The sequence below is a fragment of the Symphalangus syndactylus genome, chromosome 2 (genome assembly GCF_028878055.3).
Source record: "Symphalangus syndactylus isolate Jambi chromosome 2, NHGRI_mSymSyn1-v2.1_pri, whole genome shotgun sequence".
NCBI classification, from domain to species: Eukaryota; Metazoa; Chordata; class Mammalia; order Primates; family Hylobatidae; genus Symphalangus; species Symphalangus syndactylus.
The window spans coordinates 113,237,546-113,253,414 of NC_072424.2; the positions used below are offsets into that span (position 1 = coordinate 113,237,546).

At 32.8% G+C, this 15,869-nt stretch overlaps 1 protein-coding gene across 15 annotated transcripts in view; it reads right to left on the minus strand.

Annotated features, from left to right (window-relative positions):
- AHI1 (Abelson helper integration site 1) overlaps positions 1-15,869 on the minus strand; it is a 220,960-nt gene that overhangs the window by 140,602 nt on the left and 64,489 nt on the right. For 13 of the 15 annotated variants that reach the window (XM_055264859.2, XM_063631258.1, XM_063631239.1 and 10 more), the window contains 5 exons: positions 14,488-14,717; positions 12,598-12,704; positions 11,270-11,388; positions 10,024-10,154; positions 8,568-8,708 (listed from right to left, as the gene is read on the minus strand). In XM_055264859.2, coding sequence (XP_055120834.2) covers positions 8,568-8,708; positions 10,024-10,154; positions 11,270-11,388; positions 12,598-12,704; positions 14,488-14,717 — 728 coding nt within the window. The remainder of the gene's footprint in view (positions 1-8,567; positions 8,709-10,023; positions 10,155-11,269; positions 11,389-12,597; positions 12,705-14,487; positions 14,718-15,869) is intronic. The other 2 variants (XM_063631260.1, XM_063631270.1) reach the window with 1 other exon arrangement.

Genomic DNA, 15,869 nt, shown 5'->3' on the forward strand with positions numbered 1-15,869 from the left:
TGAAGCAAATGCAAAGTTTGCTATTATTACAATCTATGTACTTACATTATTGACTTTATAATAAAGTGAACCTGGAATCACAACATATTCTTTCTCTTACATTATATTAACAGTAAGGTTCCCCTTTGGTTCACCATTTAATTCCTTTGTTCAAGACATTTCATTATATATAGCCCTGTTACTTTATATGGTCATCTTAGTGGATACCTAATTTCTTTAGCTATAAACTATTATATTTCCAGTTATAATAGCATTCCTATAAGCTGGTAGTTCTACTTATTTAGTTTCCCAGCATTTAGCAGTTATATAGCATTCTCCTTCTCTAACAACTGTAGTGAATGTTCAGGACTTATAGTTTTTTTTTTTTTTTTTGTATTTTATCTGGCCTGACTTGTTCTTCCTTCAGCTAATCTTGAGATACTGAGTTGATAGATCCAAGAAGTTCTATAGACTTAACACTTCAATTCTGGTAGCCTGTGTTTCAGGGCCTGTTAGCAATTCTGTATTTCCTTGACATACCTTGTAAGTCAATTAGAACTTTGAAGTATTACTAATAAAACTGTTCAAAATCTATACAGTAATGTGTAGCAGATTCAAGTCTCACAACCAACCAAATGAGACAGCATCTACCAGCATCTGGCAAATTGATTAGCTGGATATCAAAATTGAATCAACTATCTGCAAATCCCCTGCAGTACATGCTATTCTGCTCTTGTTGGTTCCTATTCCATTATCAATCATCACACAGAATGTTATCCAACTGAAAATGTGTCATACATACCCTGCTACAGAGAATAGCTACAATTTCCTGACTGCAGCCTAGTTCACGAACTCTAATTAAACACAGGCATTACTCAGAGATACGAGGGGTTTGGTTTCAGACTACTGCAATAAAGCATATATCTCAATAAAGAAAGTCATATGTTTTAAATTTTCTAGTGCTTATAAAAGTTATGTTTACATGATACTATAGTCTATTAAGTGTGCAACAGCATTATGTCTAAAAAATCAATGCATTTACCTTAAAACTACTTTATTGCTAAAAAATGCTAACAATCATCTATGTCTTCAGTTAATGGTAATCTTTTTGCTGATGGAGGGTCTTGCTTTAATGTTAATAAAGGGTCTGCTGACTGATAAATGGGGTGGTTGCTGAAGGCTGGGGTGGCTGTGGCAATTTACACAACAATGAAATTTGCTGCACTGATTGGCTCTTACTTTCACAAAAGATTTCTCTGTAGCATGTGATGCTATTTGATAGCATTTTGCCCACAGAAATTGTGTCCTCTCAAACCTTGCCATTGCTCTACCAACTAAATATATGGAATTTCCTAAATCCTTTGTTGTCATCTCAACAACGTTCACAGCGTCTTCACCAGGAGTAGATTCTGTCTAAAAGAACTACTTTCTTTGCTCATCCATAAAAAACAACTCATCCATTCCAGTCTGATCATGAGATTGCAGTAATTCATTCATATCTTCAGGCTCTACTTCTAATTCTAGTTCTCTTGCTATTTTCACCAAATCTGCAGTCACTTCCCTTCATTGAAGTCTTGAAGCCCTCAGAGTCATCCATGGGGGTTGGAATACACTTCTTCCAAACTTCTGTTAGTGTCCATATTTTGACCTCCTCTTATGAATCATGAATGTTCTTACTTGCATTTAGAAAGGTGAATCCTTTCCAGGTTTTCAATGTACTTTGCCCAGCTTCATCAGAGGAATCACTATCTATGTCAGCTATGGACTTATGAAATGTATTTCTTAAATAATAAGACGTGAAAGTCAAAATTACTCCTTGATCCATGTCTTCTCCTCTCTAGCTATAAAACTACTGGAGGGCATCTTCCTCCAATAGAAAGCTGCTTCATCTCCATTGAAAATCTGTGGTTTACTGTAGCCACCTTCATCAGTGATCTCAGCTAGATCTTCTGGATAACTTGCTACAGCTTCTAGATCATCACTTGTTGCTTCATCTTGCACTTTAATGTTATGGCGATGGTTACCTTCCTTAAATCTCATGAATGAGCCTCTGCTAGTTTCAAACTTTTCTCCTGCAGCTACCTCACCTCTCGCAGCCTTTATAGACTTTAAGAGAGTTAGAGGCCTTGCTCTAGATTAGGCTCTGGCATAAGGGGGTACTGTGGCTGGTTTGATCTTCTATCCAGATCACTAAAACTTTGTCCATATCAGCAATAAGGCTGTTTTACTTTCCTGTCATTTGTGTGTTCACTGATGAAGAACTTTTTCTCTGCATTCACAACTTGGCTAACTATACGGCACAAAAGTCTTCGCCTTTGCCCTATCTCAGCTTTCCCCATGCCTTCCTCACTGAGCTCAATCACTTCTACCTTTCTATTTATAATGAGAGATGTACAATTCTTCCTTTCACTTGAATACTTAAGAGGCCACTGCAGGGTTATTAACTGGCCTAATTTCAATACTGTGTCTCAGAGAATAGGGAGGACTGAAGAGAGGGAGAGAAATGGGAGAGTGGCTGGTGGGTGGGGCAGTCAGAACACTTACAACATTTATCAATTAAGTTCGCCATCTTATATGGGTACAGTTTGTGGTGCCCCAAAGCAATTACAATTGTAACATCAAAAAGCACTCACCATAACAGACGTAATAATGAAAAGTTTTGAAATATTTTGAGAGCTACGAAAATGTGACAGAGAGACACGAAGTGAGCACACAATGTTGGAAAAATGGCACCAACAGACTGGCTTAACATAGAATTGCCACAAACCTTCAAGTTGTAGAAAACACAATATCTATGAAGCATAATAAAGCAAACACCAGTAAAACGAGGTCTGTCTGTATTTATGCTTCATGCCTCATTTTATAGTTTCGTTTTATCCTTTGATAAAAATATTGATATAAAATAGAATATATGCTATTCTAATTTTACGAGAGGAACAAAACAAGTGCAGAAAGGTAAATTATTTGATCAGGGTCAAATAGAGAGTGGTAGTATTTTGTCTAGAATGCCAGCGCTCTCTTACTCCAGTCTTTGTTGTTGTCTATTTTACATCATATCATTCATGCATTAGTGCAATTAAAAACACCACTGTAAACATTTAAAAAAAATGCCTTAAAGAGGAATTCAGGGCTCTGGTTTATGCTCAAAACTATCAAGTTGACTAAGTTTTCCATATGTCTTGAGTTCTTGAATGATATATACTTTCATATCAAAGTACCTATTATGTGAATAATATTAAAATAGGTACTTCAGCATATAACCAAGAAACAGTTTGGGCATGTCTTAAAATGTGGCATTTCTATCTTTTAATTTCTCCTACCAGGCTAAAAATAAATATTTAAAATTCTGCCCTACTATTAGTTATATTTTAATGACATAATCTTGTATAAGTATGAGAATTATGTTATCTGAATGTGCTTTTGAATTATTCATAAGTATTACAAATGAATGCCATATAGAATATAGAAAACAAATGTATTTCTACATTTGTAGATGTATTGTATGTACATGGTATTGCAAATGAATACATACAAATAGCTATGTCCAATATGGAAAACCACTACATTGTACCTATATTGTACATAAAACTGTGGATATTAAATTTATTTATACTAGACATTATCTGATTTCAAAAATATTGTAAAAGGAGTTATATTAAAATTTAATGAGGCCAGGCATGGTGGCTCACGCCTGTAATCCCAGCACTTTGGGAGGCCAAGGTGGGCAGATCACTTGAGACCAGGCCTAGGCTTGTCTCAAACACGGCAAAACCCTGTTTCTACAAAAAATACACACAAGAAATTAGTCGATTATCCTGTGGTCCCAGCTACTCGGGAGGCTGAGGTGGGAGGACTGCTTGAACCCAGGAGGTTGAGGCCACAGTGAGCTGTGATTGTGCTACCGCACTCCAGCCTGGGTGACAGAGCAGAGACCCTGTCTCAAGAAAAAAAAAATTAATGCTATATATTAAAGAATATTTGTATTTTAAGCTACATTGAGAACATAATGGCTTATTACATCATAATTATGTTACTCCTCAAAGTTTTATTTTTATGTATGTATGCATGTATGTATGTATGTATATATGTATGTATGTAGAGATGAGGTCTCACTATGCTGCTCGGGCTGGTCTCAAACTCCTGGCCTCAAGCGATCCTCCTGCCTCAGCCTCCCAAAGTGCTGAGATTACAGGTGTGAGCCACCACACCCAGCCACCCCCCACATTTTTAAGGGAGTCAACTATTAATAATACTAGATAAGCAAACTTCCTTTCTTAAGGGGTTCTCCTAAATGTTGAAATTGAAAACCAACAACACATTTTACCATAGGAATATTTAGCTACTTTTTAAATTTACTTCATGATCAGGAAATGCAAAGACTAAATAACTGCCTAAGACAGATAGCTTAATGCATTGAGAACATGGACTCTGGAGTCAGCTTAGAACAAAATGGTGGCTTTACACCAACTGTGTTACTTTAGGAAAATTATTGTTTTCTCTGTGCCTCCATTGCATCATCTGCAAAATGAGGATAATAATGGGACCTATAATGAAGAGTTCTAGAAGGATGGTATGAGATAATAATATATGTACAATGCTTATAAGATTGGTAGACACATTAAATGCTTGATAAATGTTAGCTACTACTACCACTGTTATTAGCCGCAAATTTATTGATGATGCCTCTCAGCAAATATTTTCATAAAATTTAAGGAAAAAAATGCTATTCTACAGGATTTGTAATTGTTAATGCCAACATTTATTCATTTATTGCATATTAGTAATATGCTAGGTACTATGTTAGACATATGGCATTCTAAATATCACATGCTTCTAGGCAATGATCAAGTTAAATAACAAATTTTATAGGAAACTAAAGGTATATGTTGCCCTGAACTCTGGTAAAGTGTGCCACAATATAAAAAATAAGTTTGTCAACAATGACAATGTAGGCTATCATTAATTAATATGAATTGTATTAATAAAATCATGTCAGTAGTAGAAACTGCTTTTTGGTTTAAATTTCTTTTAGAAATGTAATCAACTACTTAGGAAGTACAAAGGACTAGAAAAAAGAATGGCAATCTGAGTCTGATTCCTGCGTTTCATAGCACAGCTCAACTTGACACACAATAGGTGCTTAATAAAGATTTGTCTTGTCTAAGATACTACAACTATGTCTCCTCTGAACCACAGTTAATACTCTGTTATTAACTCTGGTTAATATACGCTGGTTAATATACTCAGTATTAACTCTGGTTCAGAGGAGACATTGCCACCTAGTGAAAAATCAGCCTCATTACCTAGAATTATCAAACAATGCTGAGAACTTCTCAAATTAGACTTGACTCCACTGACTTGACTCCACAGAAAACACTACATGCGTATTTATTCTGTGTCAGTATTCAGGGTAGGTACTAGTAGGAAAAAGATGAACAAGCTTCCATCTTTGCTTCTTACAAAGTATAGAAAATACAAGGAAACCACATACTCCACAGAGAAACATAGAAAAAATTGTACTGTAGAAAAAACAAGGTTTGATTATTGGACATTTAGAAACTAGTATTTCAAGAAATTTGCTGAAAAGGAAATTTAGTGTAGCAAATAAGAGCATGGACTCCAGGAGCAAACTGCATTTAAAGCCATGGCTCCTGTAAAGCGAGGATAACAGCCCCTATGTCATAAGATTATTGCAGAAACTTAAATATATGTAAAATGCTTAAAACAGAACCAGGAACAAAGAAAATGCTATGTAAGTATTTACTAAAATTATTATTAAATTTAGAACAATATCCTAGAGACTGAGGTGAATACTGATTAATAACAAAACATTAACTGAAGTTTAGCTTCATAAATTTAATTCAGTAGAAGCCGTTTCTCTGACTAGTACTCTGTTATTATGGGAATCCTAAAAGTACATTACTTGTGGTGCCCTGTGACTAAATTTGGTATTACTGGATGATTAACCCTTTCAACATCAGGCAAATAAAACTGCCTTCTGAAAGTAAAAATCATATTTCTTACCAAAAAAAGCAAAAAGTCAGTAGAATGAAAGACCCAAAAGACCACAACCTGAACATATGTTTACCAGGGAAAGATGCTTGCTAACTCTTCACAGATTTTGCTAGAACTGAAAGATGGATGATACATTTAGTTACCACTGTGGTCTCATTCACAACTTGTTTAGCTTATAGAAAAAAAAAGCTTGCTCCATTTTCCTGGAAAATTATCTGATAATTTTTTTTAAACACCACTTAAAAATCTCTTAAGTCTTTTGTGTTTTTTAAATTTTATACTATTAAAATATTTATGTAAAGCCATATGTAAACTTTATTTTCAAACAAAAAATTATGAGCAGAATATTCCTGTATTAAAAAATAAAATATAAGACAAAACTCTAATAGGTCAGTAATAAATATTACACTTTTCTTATGGATCTATACCATTCACAAGAACTCTGCTAAATCTTAGATGGCTTAAGATTACTTAACTTCTTCCTAAGCTTCCTCTTTTTAAAAACAGACAGCAACAAGTTGGGAAAATGTGTTGAAACATTTTTTAGTTTTAATTTGTTTGTAAAGGTGTGTTTACATATCAAAAATTGTGTTTGTGATATATTGCACAAATAATTTTAATTTAATGTGCCTATTATTTGAATATTTAAATTTCTAAAATGCTCATGGAAATCCTTCCTCTTGCACATTAAGATAGTGTGGAAATAACATTATGTTTTTAATTTTATGCGTTTATATTCTAATAAATTGACCTGGAAAGAAACATACTTTAATAAATAGACTGACCAACAGAGTAAAAGAGAGGAGAAAAAACTCTTCAACTCTTTTCCATATAGCGATGCTTATCAGCATATTAAAACAGAAATTCTTATATATAGTCAAGTGTATACTGGTTGGATGGGCGTAACAACCCATTTTATCTTTTGTTTCAATATTGTGCGTATCAATTTACCTAGTACTTTCACAGTCATGGTGTCATAGTATCTTCACAAATACCTCTCTTAGGTAGGACAGGTATTAGTACTGTAGTACCTTTTAATAGATAGGAAAATGGAGCTTCAGGAAGGCAAGAAGCTTGTGCAAGGTCACTAGAGTAACAGAATGGAGCCTAAATCCCATTTTTTTGGACTCCTAAAATGCTTAGCTCTTTCTCCTACTAGGCCTCTAGAATGGACTTCTATGCTTACTGTCTAAAAACCAAATTGGCAAACCTAACTATCCTGGGCTAATCTGATGATAAAATCCTGTCGGTGACAAAAAATAAATTGCTTGAAGAAAAGATAGAGTGGAACTTTAATGTGCATGTGTAGTGAAAATTTCAAAGGCATAAAAAGCAAATTAGAAATTGAATGAAGACTATTGTAAAACCTCTTAAAAGTCTGAGGAAATAACTGTGCTGCCTATTTCCTGTATAACAGTTCCAAATATAAAGTACTTTGGTATAACTCTTCATTTATGTGAAGATTTAGAGTGGGTACAAAGAGAGAACTGTTTCAGGATACATGTTGAAACTAGACACCAGATTTGGACACTGAATGATTTGAGGAATCCGTCTATTTTTCCTATAATCAGGCAGTGTTTATTTTTGCTAGCGTCTGCTTGTAACAGTAAACGGTACTGTGCTGCTTGGCAATTCTACCATTAGTAATGATGTTCTACAAATCTGAGTATGTGTTGCAGAAATGATTTCTTCTCTATAAAATTCTTTAAAATAAGATTAAATTTTGATTTTACACATTATTTTCTAGCATAATTCACCCTGGAAGGCATAATATAATCCACACTGTGATCAAGAACTTCAGATTTCTAACTTAATTGCCTAATAACTTAGTATTTATCACAACCATTAATCAATTCAATCTATATTAACTTAATACACTTAACTTTCCATAAGCAAATCAAAGAAACTAACAAAGACTTTTCATTTCTGTACAAGAATATATGAAGAAAATAGAAATGCAATTTTGAGAATGACAGCACTAATAGTATAATATAGAAGAGTGGAATCCTAATTTCAGGATAGAAATTAAAGAAATATATGAAAACCAGCATAAATCCAAAGAATTCTTAGACTACCATACTGTCCCTGAAAAATAATGTATCCAAACTTTTTATTTCCTTATTATTTCTCAGAATGATAGAGTAATGTAATTGCAGACATGAAAGACATTAGATTTCTAATTCCAGGTGATGTTTTCACTGACATGTGATTTTCCCCCTACTTTTTATGGTAAGAAACTCTCAAAACTACAATTTATTAAAACTATGTGCTTTAGTAACAACACAGGATAAAATATTAACTCAACAGTCAACTGAAAACATTAAAGATCTGTATTTCCTAAGTTTTATTTACCTTTTACATTTAGTTAACATATTCCAAATAATTTTTGGGTGAATTCTATTTACTTAAATTGATTTACAAAGAAACTGGTGGCTAGCTTTCTGTGATTCCAACATAAGGGCACAATTGTTATGTGTACTTTTGTCAACATTTAAATTCCAGACAGATTCCTGGTTTAGTCTAAATGTATAGGTTACTCTAAAAATTCTTTACTTATCAAGTGGTAGACTTACCATGGAAATCATAAATATACAGAAGAATTGGCTCATTTTGCCCAAATGCACAGAATGCAACCATATTTTCAAATGGATGATAAGAAATGTCTCGAACAGGTGACTTGAATGGCAAGTCAGAATACATGGCTACTTGTTCTCCTAAATAAAAACAGTGATTCAAAAATGTATATCAGAGCATATCTGTATCGATAAATCTTGTTACAAGATTATTCTGCCATTTATGAGAAAATATTTACAGCAATGATGCTCACATTATTTATGTGAAAACCTCAAATATTTAAAAATGTTTGAGTAACAATATCTTTATTTTACATTCCACTGACCCTCCTCTTTCTACTTTCTACCTCTTCAATGAGGTTTTCAAGGCACAAAATAAAGACAAAGGGCACAGACGGAAGTAGAGAGGTATATGACTCTGAGATTGGAGACTGGACAGAGCTAAGCAAACTCCAAATGACAGAGAACTCTGGGTAGAACTACGGAAGAAATTACAGGACTCTAAAACTAAAGAAACTCTAGTTGGGTGAGCTTTGGTGAAGGATTAACTTTTCCTTTTTTTTTTTTTCCCAGATGCTGTTTGAGGTACCCATTTGCTTGAAAGATACCTATGACTATGGCCTAAAAGATGTCTAAAGCAGAGATCTGTGGAATCCAGGAAAATCAGTCAGGAGTCAAAAGGCAAAGAATCTAGATTCATTTATTGAAGGTGAGACTTAATGCTACTGAATTGATGCTAAAGCATCAAAACACGGTACAGGAAACAAACAATCAAACAAAAATCTAAGTTACCTGACTAGTCAAAATGCCTAACAGAAAGAATAAAAAAAAAAAACAAGGAAAAAATCAAATACTGTTCATTAAAGAAATTTTAAAGTTAGTTCTATGAAATTCTCTCAATTTCTTATTAAAAACATTCATGTAGCTTTAGCTTTTCTTTTGAAAAGCAAAGGTGAGGCACAAGTGAGCTTCCCAATGTAATTGTTTACTGGAAAAAAACTGAATTGCAGTAATTCAGGCAACTTGCTATTTAAGTTTCAGACATCAAAACTTTCACAGGTATGTTTCTGTTACTCATGAAAATATAGATGTTTAACAATTTGTCTACCTAACCATATTCCAAATTCAGCTTGTAACATTTTGTACTTTGTGTTAGTCTCCATTAAATGCTTTTCTAAGATCAGCAACGTCTCATTATAGGCCATGACAGAACAAACCTTGAATTATAATGTGAAATTCTAAACCCATAAAGATATTAAAGCAATAGAGAACAAAATTTAATACAAGTTTAGACTGTAGCTGAGTTCCTTTAAAGGCTTTCTAATCTTAAAAAACATAATTGAAAACCCAAAATCAGAATTTCCTTGAAGATTATTCCATAAAATGGTAGAACTTTCACACTTCTTCAAACCCCTGTACCTCCCCAAATGATTTTTAAAGTTCAATAAATATTCACCTGTTTCTGGGTTCCAAACATACACTATACCATCCTCACTTCCAGCAAACAGAAAAGTCCCACATGGAGTCAAAGTACTATGAATCTTCTCCCGATAATTTGCTGCTCCTACAAACTTCCTTGCTACTAATCTACAAGCAAAAAAAGATTTTACAAATATAACTGTCTTAATCATGTAAGTGACTGGTGGTATAAAATCTTTTCTCTTAAATACTTAATTTCCATTCAACAAACATTTTTTGAGAATCTGTCATATGGGAGACATTCTATAATATAATGGATGCAGAATAAAGGAGAGCTAGTCCCAAGAGCCCAGGGAGTTTATAATTTAGCAAGAGAGGAGAAACATGTCAACATAAAATAGAAGGTGGATGTAGAACGTACTGCAAAAGAAAAACAGAAGAGTTCTTTTCAAACTTGGACAAGAGAAATTAATTCTAGCTACGGAGCAAGAGAGACTACTTTATGGAAGTAGCATTTGAGCTGGTTACTAAACTAATGGATAGAATTTTTATACTCATATATTCTTCTACCTGATGAATTTTAAAAATAATACAAGGAATATCTGATCTCTGAAAAAAATTAGATAAAACATATTATTAAACCATCTGCTAAATATGGTACATAGCTTTCCATATTTTTTCACTCATGAAAAAACAGTAAACACCATTTCAGCACACACTTTGTGCCAGGTAGGTATTATTATCATCTCTAAACAAAAGTGCACTAGAAGTCCATGTTGATTTTCCCAGAACGCTGCTTCCACCTTTTACAGGAAGGATATTTCCCTACATTTGCCATTATTTGGAAATAAAGAAAAAAACAAGGACATATAAATCAAAAGCCCTCTCCTGTAGTTACATCATATTATACTAATGCTGTAACAGTATCATAGTGATAAAATCAGTATCAATCAATATCATTGTTGAAGGTAGAAGTTTTTTTAAATTGTGAAAATAAAAGCAACTAACTACATTTCAGCCTTAGAACTACTCACATTTTCGGCTGGATAATTGTTTTAGGGGGGCTGTCCTATGGGCTGTAGGATGCTTAGCAATATTTTTTATCTCTACTCATTAGATACTAGAAGCAACATAAAAAAAAAAAACTCCAGATACTGCCAGATGTTCCTTGGTGAGTGTGGGGGCACTGCTTAGTTGAGAACCACTACCAAATTTTATAAATATAATTTAATTCATTACTTATTCTGTGAGTACTTATCCTGTCAACACTGAAATATACTTACATCCGGAGATCCATAATTCTCAAAGTACTGTCTTTGGTATGGATTAACAAACGTTTTCCATTGGGATGAATCTCCAAATAACTTATTGGAATTCCCTTAAACTCAGTTTCTTTAATTTCCTAAAATGATTAAAAAAAAATACTACTACTGAAAAGTTTGTCTAATGTTAAACTTTTTTGGGGGTACAAAATTAATCTTAAAATATCATTTCCAATTCCACTGTATAGGATGCTTTAAAATTGTTAGCAAAAGGATTCTGAGTAACCTCAGTTTAGGGTTGAAAATAAAGCTGATAAATTGTATTTTTGTGTTGTTATGCAATGTATAAATGCACATTTAGTTAGTATGTGTTTTTGTAGTATGCTCACTTTCCCAAAATTTAGTCAGTCCCAAACAAGAAGCACTTCCAACAAACACATTTTGTAACATTAAATTTTTTGTTTAAAATCATATAAGAAGCTTCCAATTTTTATAAATTCAAAACCACATGTAGAATTAATTTTCAAGTTTCTATCCCTATTTAGATAAGAATTTCTAACAACAGAATGAACTGCTTTTTCAACAGATCTGATAGACTCAACAGATTTAACTAAAATTCGTGGAAATTATTTTTCACTTAGGGTGTCTTTTTTCAACTACTGTCATAATTATATTAAGAAAAATTGAAGAAAAAGGTATAATATGTTAGGCAGAAACTGAATCAATTTATATAGAACAAATTCAAGTTTAATGATTCATTTGTATTCTTAAATAAAAAGTAAAAAATGTACACTAACAAAATTGCTTAACATACAAGCTGTTTTAAAAACACTCCAGCCCCCAAATGAAAGAACTTACTCATTTGTTTCTATTTAGCAAATTTCAAATGAAACAACTATTGTGATAAAATGACAGATCTTCATAATAATTGCGTAATTCTGAAAGACACCAGTGTTGATAAAATACTGAGAACACTGTTTTTAGAGATATAATTGGACCAAGGAAAAAGGATATAATAGAAAATATAAATTATTACTTATCGATGGTAATATAACATACATCTCATTTTAGCATAAATGTCACCCAATGTATTATTGAATGCCACAGTGCAAATGGGATATAAAAAAGCAAAATTAACACCTGGCCAAAATTTTAAAAATCTTCACTAAGTTGTTATATCATCAGTCAGCCATCAGGAAGGTGTGCTAATTAATTATTGATAACTAAGAAAAACTGTTAATTTTTTGAAATGAGAGAACAGAATGTCTGACGTCCTATCTTAAAGTCATGTGATTGGATTTTTCCAACTTCTTTAATTAAATCCCAAAATATAAAGTATGATTTTATACCTTATTTATAGTCCAGTGGCGCACTGAATGTTCCAAATCATCAACCTTGACATAGGTATTCCAAACAACAATCACCCCTGTACAGTCTCCTGAATACATATGATGACCTATTTAAAAAAATAAGATGACTCACTTATGAATGTCACACAGAGTTAGAAACAAATAATAGGAAATTGGGGGAAACCATACCCCAGTAAAACGGTCAAAGAATTGAAGGGCTATTAAAAGGTATTTCACTTTAAAAAAGCCAAAAATCAAAATGCAATTCACAAACAAACCCCAATTATCTTTAAATGAATTCTTTACTCTTTTAAATTATTTTTGATTACTTCTTTCCCTTTGTCACTTACCTGAATTTAACTACAAAAAGAAATGAGCCTCTCAGCACATGTGTATATGGCTCATATTCCAAAGCCAAATAATTTGAACCATCCGACATGTAACATTATTTCTCATCTTTATTAACCTATAAATCTGTTTTGGATTCCTAGAAAAATACCTATATTCTAATATGCAGTGTCAGTATAATACCCAAGACTCAGTAGAAACTCATTAAATGATCAAGAAATGAATAAAATAATAAATAACAGGTATTCCAGTTTAACATCAATTCTTTGGAGTCAAATAATCTTAAAGTTGACAGACCTCAGAGACCATTAAGTTCAACTTCATACCCACTCAGGAATATCTCAAACACCACCACTAACAGATGGCTGTTCAGCAACTGTGAATTCAGTATTTTACAAAACAGCTATTCTACTGGTGAACTGCTTCCTGTATTAAAATATTCTTTCTAATTCTGAACAAAGAAAATCTATCTTCTACAGCTTTGGCCCACCTCTACCCACTGGAGTAACATGGACCAATTGCCTTTTTTTTTTTTTTTTTTGCACATTTGGATAACTTATGGCCAAATAGTTGAAGAAAGTCTTTATGTCTCTTATAATCTGAACTACTGCTATTAAGATAGTTTTCAGATACCTTTCTATTCAGTCTTTCCTGAATATGTTCCAAATTTATTAACATCCCTACAGCTGAACTGAGTAAATCAGCAGTATTATCCTTTTGATCTGGATCCCATACCAATTAATTATAGCACTAGCCTACATGCCTAGTCTTTGAAATTATGTAAAAAGTGACTATTTAATAGATACAATAAATTTCTTCATTCTTTCAGATAATAAAATGATTTAGGTTTTACATCTTTAAAACATACTACATTATTCTTTTTTTTGAGATGCAGTCTCACCCTGTCGCCCAGGCTGGAGTGCAGTGGTGCGATCTCAGCTCACTGCAACCTCTACCTCCAGGGTTCAAGCGATTCTCCTGCCCCAGCCTCCCAAGTAGCTGGGACTACATGCGCATGCCACCACACCCGGCTAATTTTTTGTATTTTTAGTAGAGATGGTGTTTCACCGTGTTAGCCAGGATGGTCTTGATCTCCTGACCTAGTGATCAACCCACCTCGACCTCCCAAAGTGCTGGGATTACAGGCACGAGCCACCACGCCCGGCCACTATATTATTCTTGTATCAAGATAAAACTTTAAATAATTGCAAATTTCCCTTCTATATGTTTGCAAATTTTAAGGTTCTAGAAAAAAAAAGTAAGAATGATAATCACCAGTTCAAAGAAATATATTTAAGCAATTTGGCATATGACTGGTTGTTACAGCAAAGATTAATTGAATTAAATGTTTAAGAATTTAATAACTTAAAAATTAAAAACAGAAGTCCCTCAGTGTCAAATCTATCATATGACCTGCAAAATAAGCATAAACCTAAATATGCACAATCATCAGTACATAACCCGCTCAAGCCTAAATAACTATTATTCTGGTAAAAAAAAATTCTTCACATAGCTGGTCTTCATTCATAGTCTCTGACATACCTTCAGTATCAAAACAAAGTGAGTTGATAAAACTTTTGTGAACGTCAAACTGTCGGACCAATATGGCAGAATCCTCTCTCATCTCAACTTTCCATATCCGTATCATGGAATCATAGCATCCTGTAACTACCAGCTCTCTTACAGCTGGATGGAATTTGGCCGTGTAAACAAAAGAAGGATGAGGTAAAACTTTGAAAGTATTTGTATTATTTATTTCATTTTTCCATATCCTGGAAAAGGATAAGAAGTTACATATTGCTTCTGAAAAGCAGAAGTTTCTTTTAACAGTTTTTCTAAGAACCAACATAGCCAATGAACCTTAAGTAAGCAAGTGACAACAACCAATGGTAAACCAAGTTTTAAAACAATGAAAAATATAATGATGATCTCATATTTGATGACTGGAATTTTCACATGTGACAAAGTTATTTGTTATAGTTATTATCCAGCATATTATATCCACTAATTGTAATCTATAAAATTAATAACTTTTTTAAACCTACCTATTTTGCCATTGGTTAAACACACATTGAACAGTTGGTAAAATATTGCATTTAGTACAATATACATAAAAAGTATATAGGGAGAAACTAATGATTTCCCATTTAGGTTGTGTATACCACTTTTACAAAATGTTTATTAATGGGGGTTTAGAGAATAGAATAGTCTATTAACTTTTATATTTGTAATTTCAAAGCCTAGATAGTAAAAATGAAGATCGCAAAGATTTAAGAGATACTAAAATTATTATATTTTGAATTCTCAAGTAAAACAAGATTAAAATAATTATGACATTTTGATAGAAAAGACTATCCTACATTAAGCACGTTCTTTTTGTGTAACACTCATTATCCTGTCCTCTAAATAATGGCTAATTAAAAAAAATTAAGATTATTATCACTGCTACAGTCTTGACAAATGAGTAAACCCCTAAGGGTTAACCTCTTAGATACTCTGCATTTCTAGCAATGTATAAAACTAGGTGAAATCTACCAATGTACAGGTGCTATATAAGCATGAAGCATTGGATTTTTAAATATATTTTGTTAAATTATCAAAATTAGAAGAACATATTAATTTTAAATATGGGATTTGTATTCATCCTTTTAATTATTGCTTGAAAACTAAAGCAAATTAAGTCTGTTACAAGATTACTGATAAGAGAAAAAAAACAGTTTCTATTCAAGAATAATATTCTATGAGTTTCCTCAGCAGCTGCTTACAATATAGGGTATGATCTTCAATTACTAAGAATCCAAACTAATAATAGAGGAAGTGAAAGAACATGTTTTCGAGTAAAAATAAAGCCCATGAATCAATTGCACAAACATTTTTACCACAGTATATTTTCAATAAGCATATTTATATGAAATATGATGCCT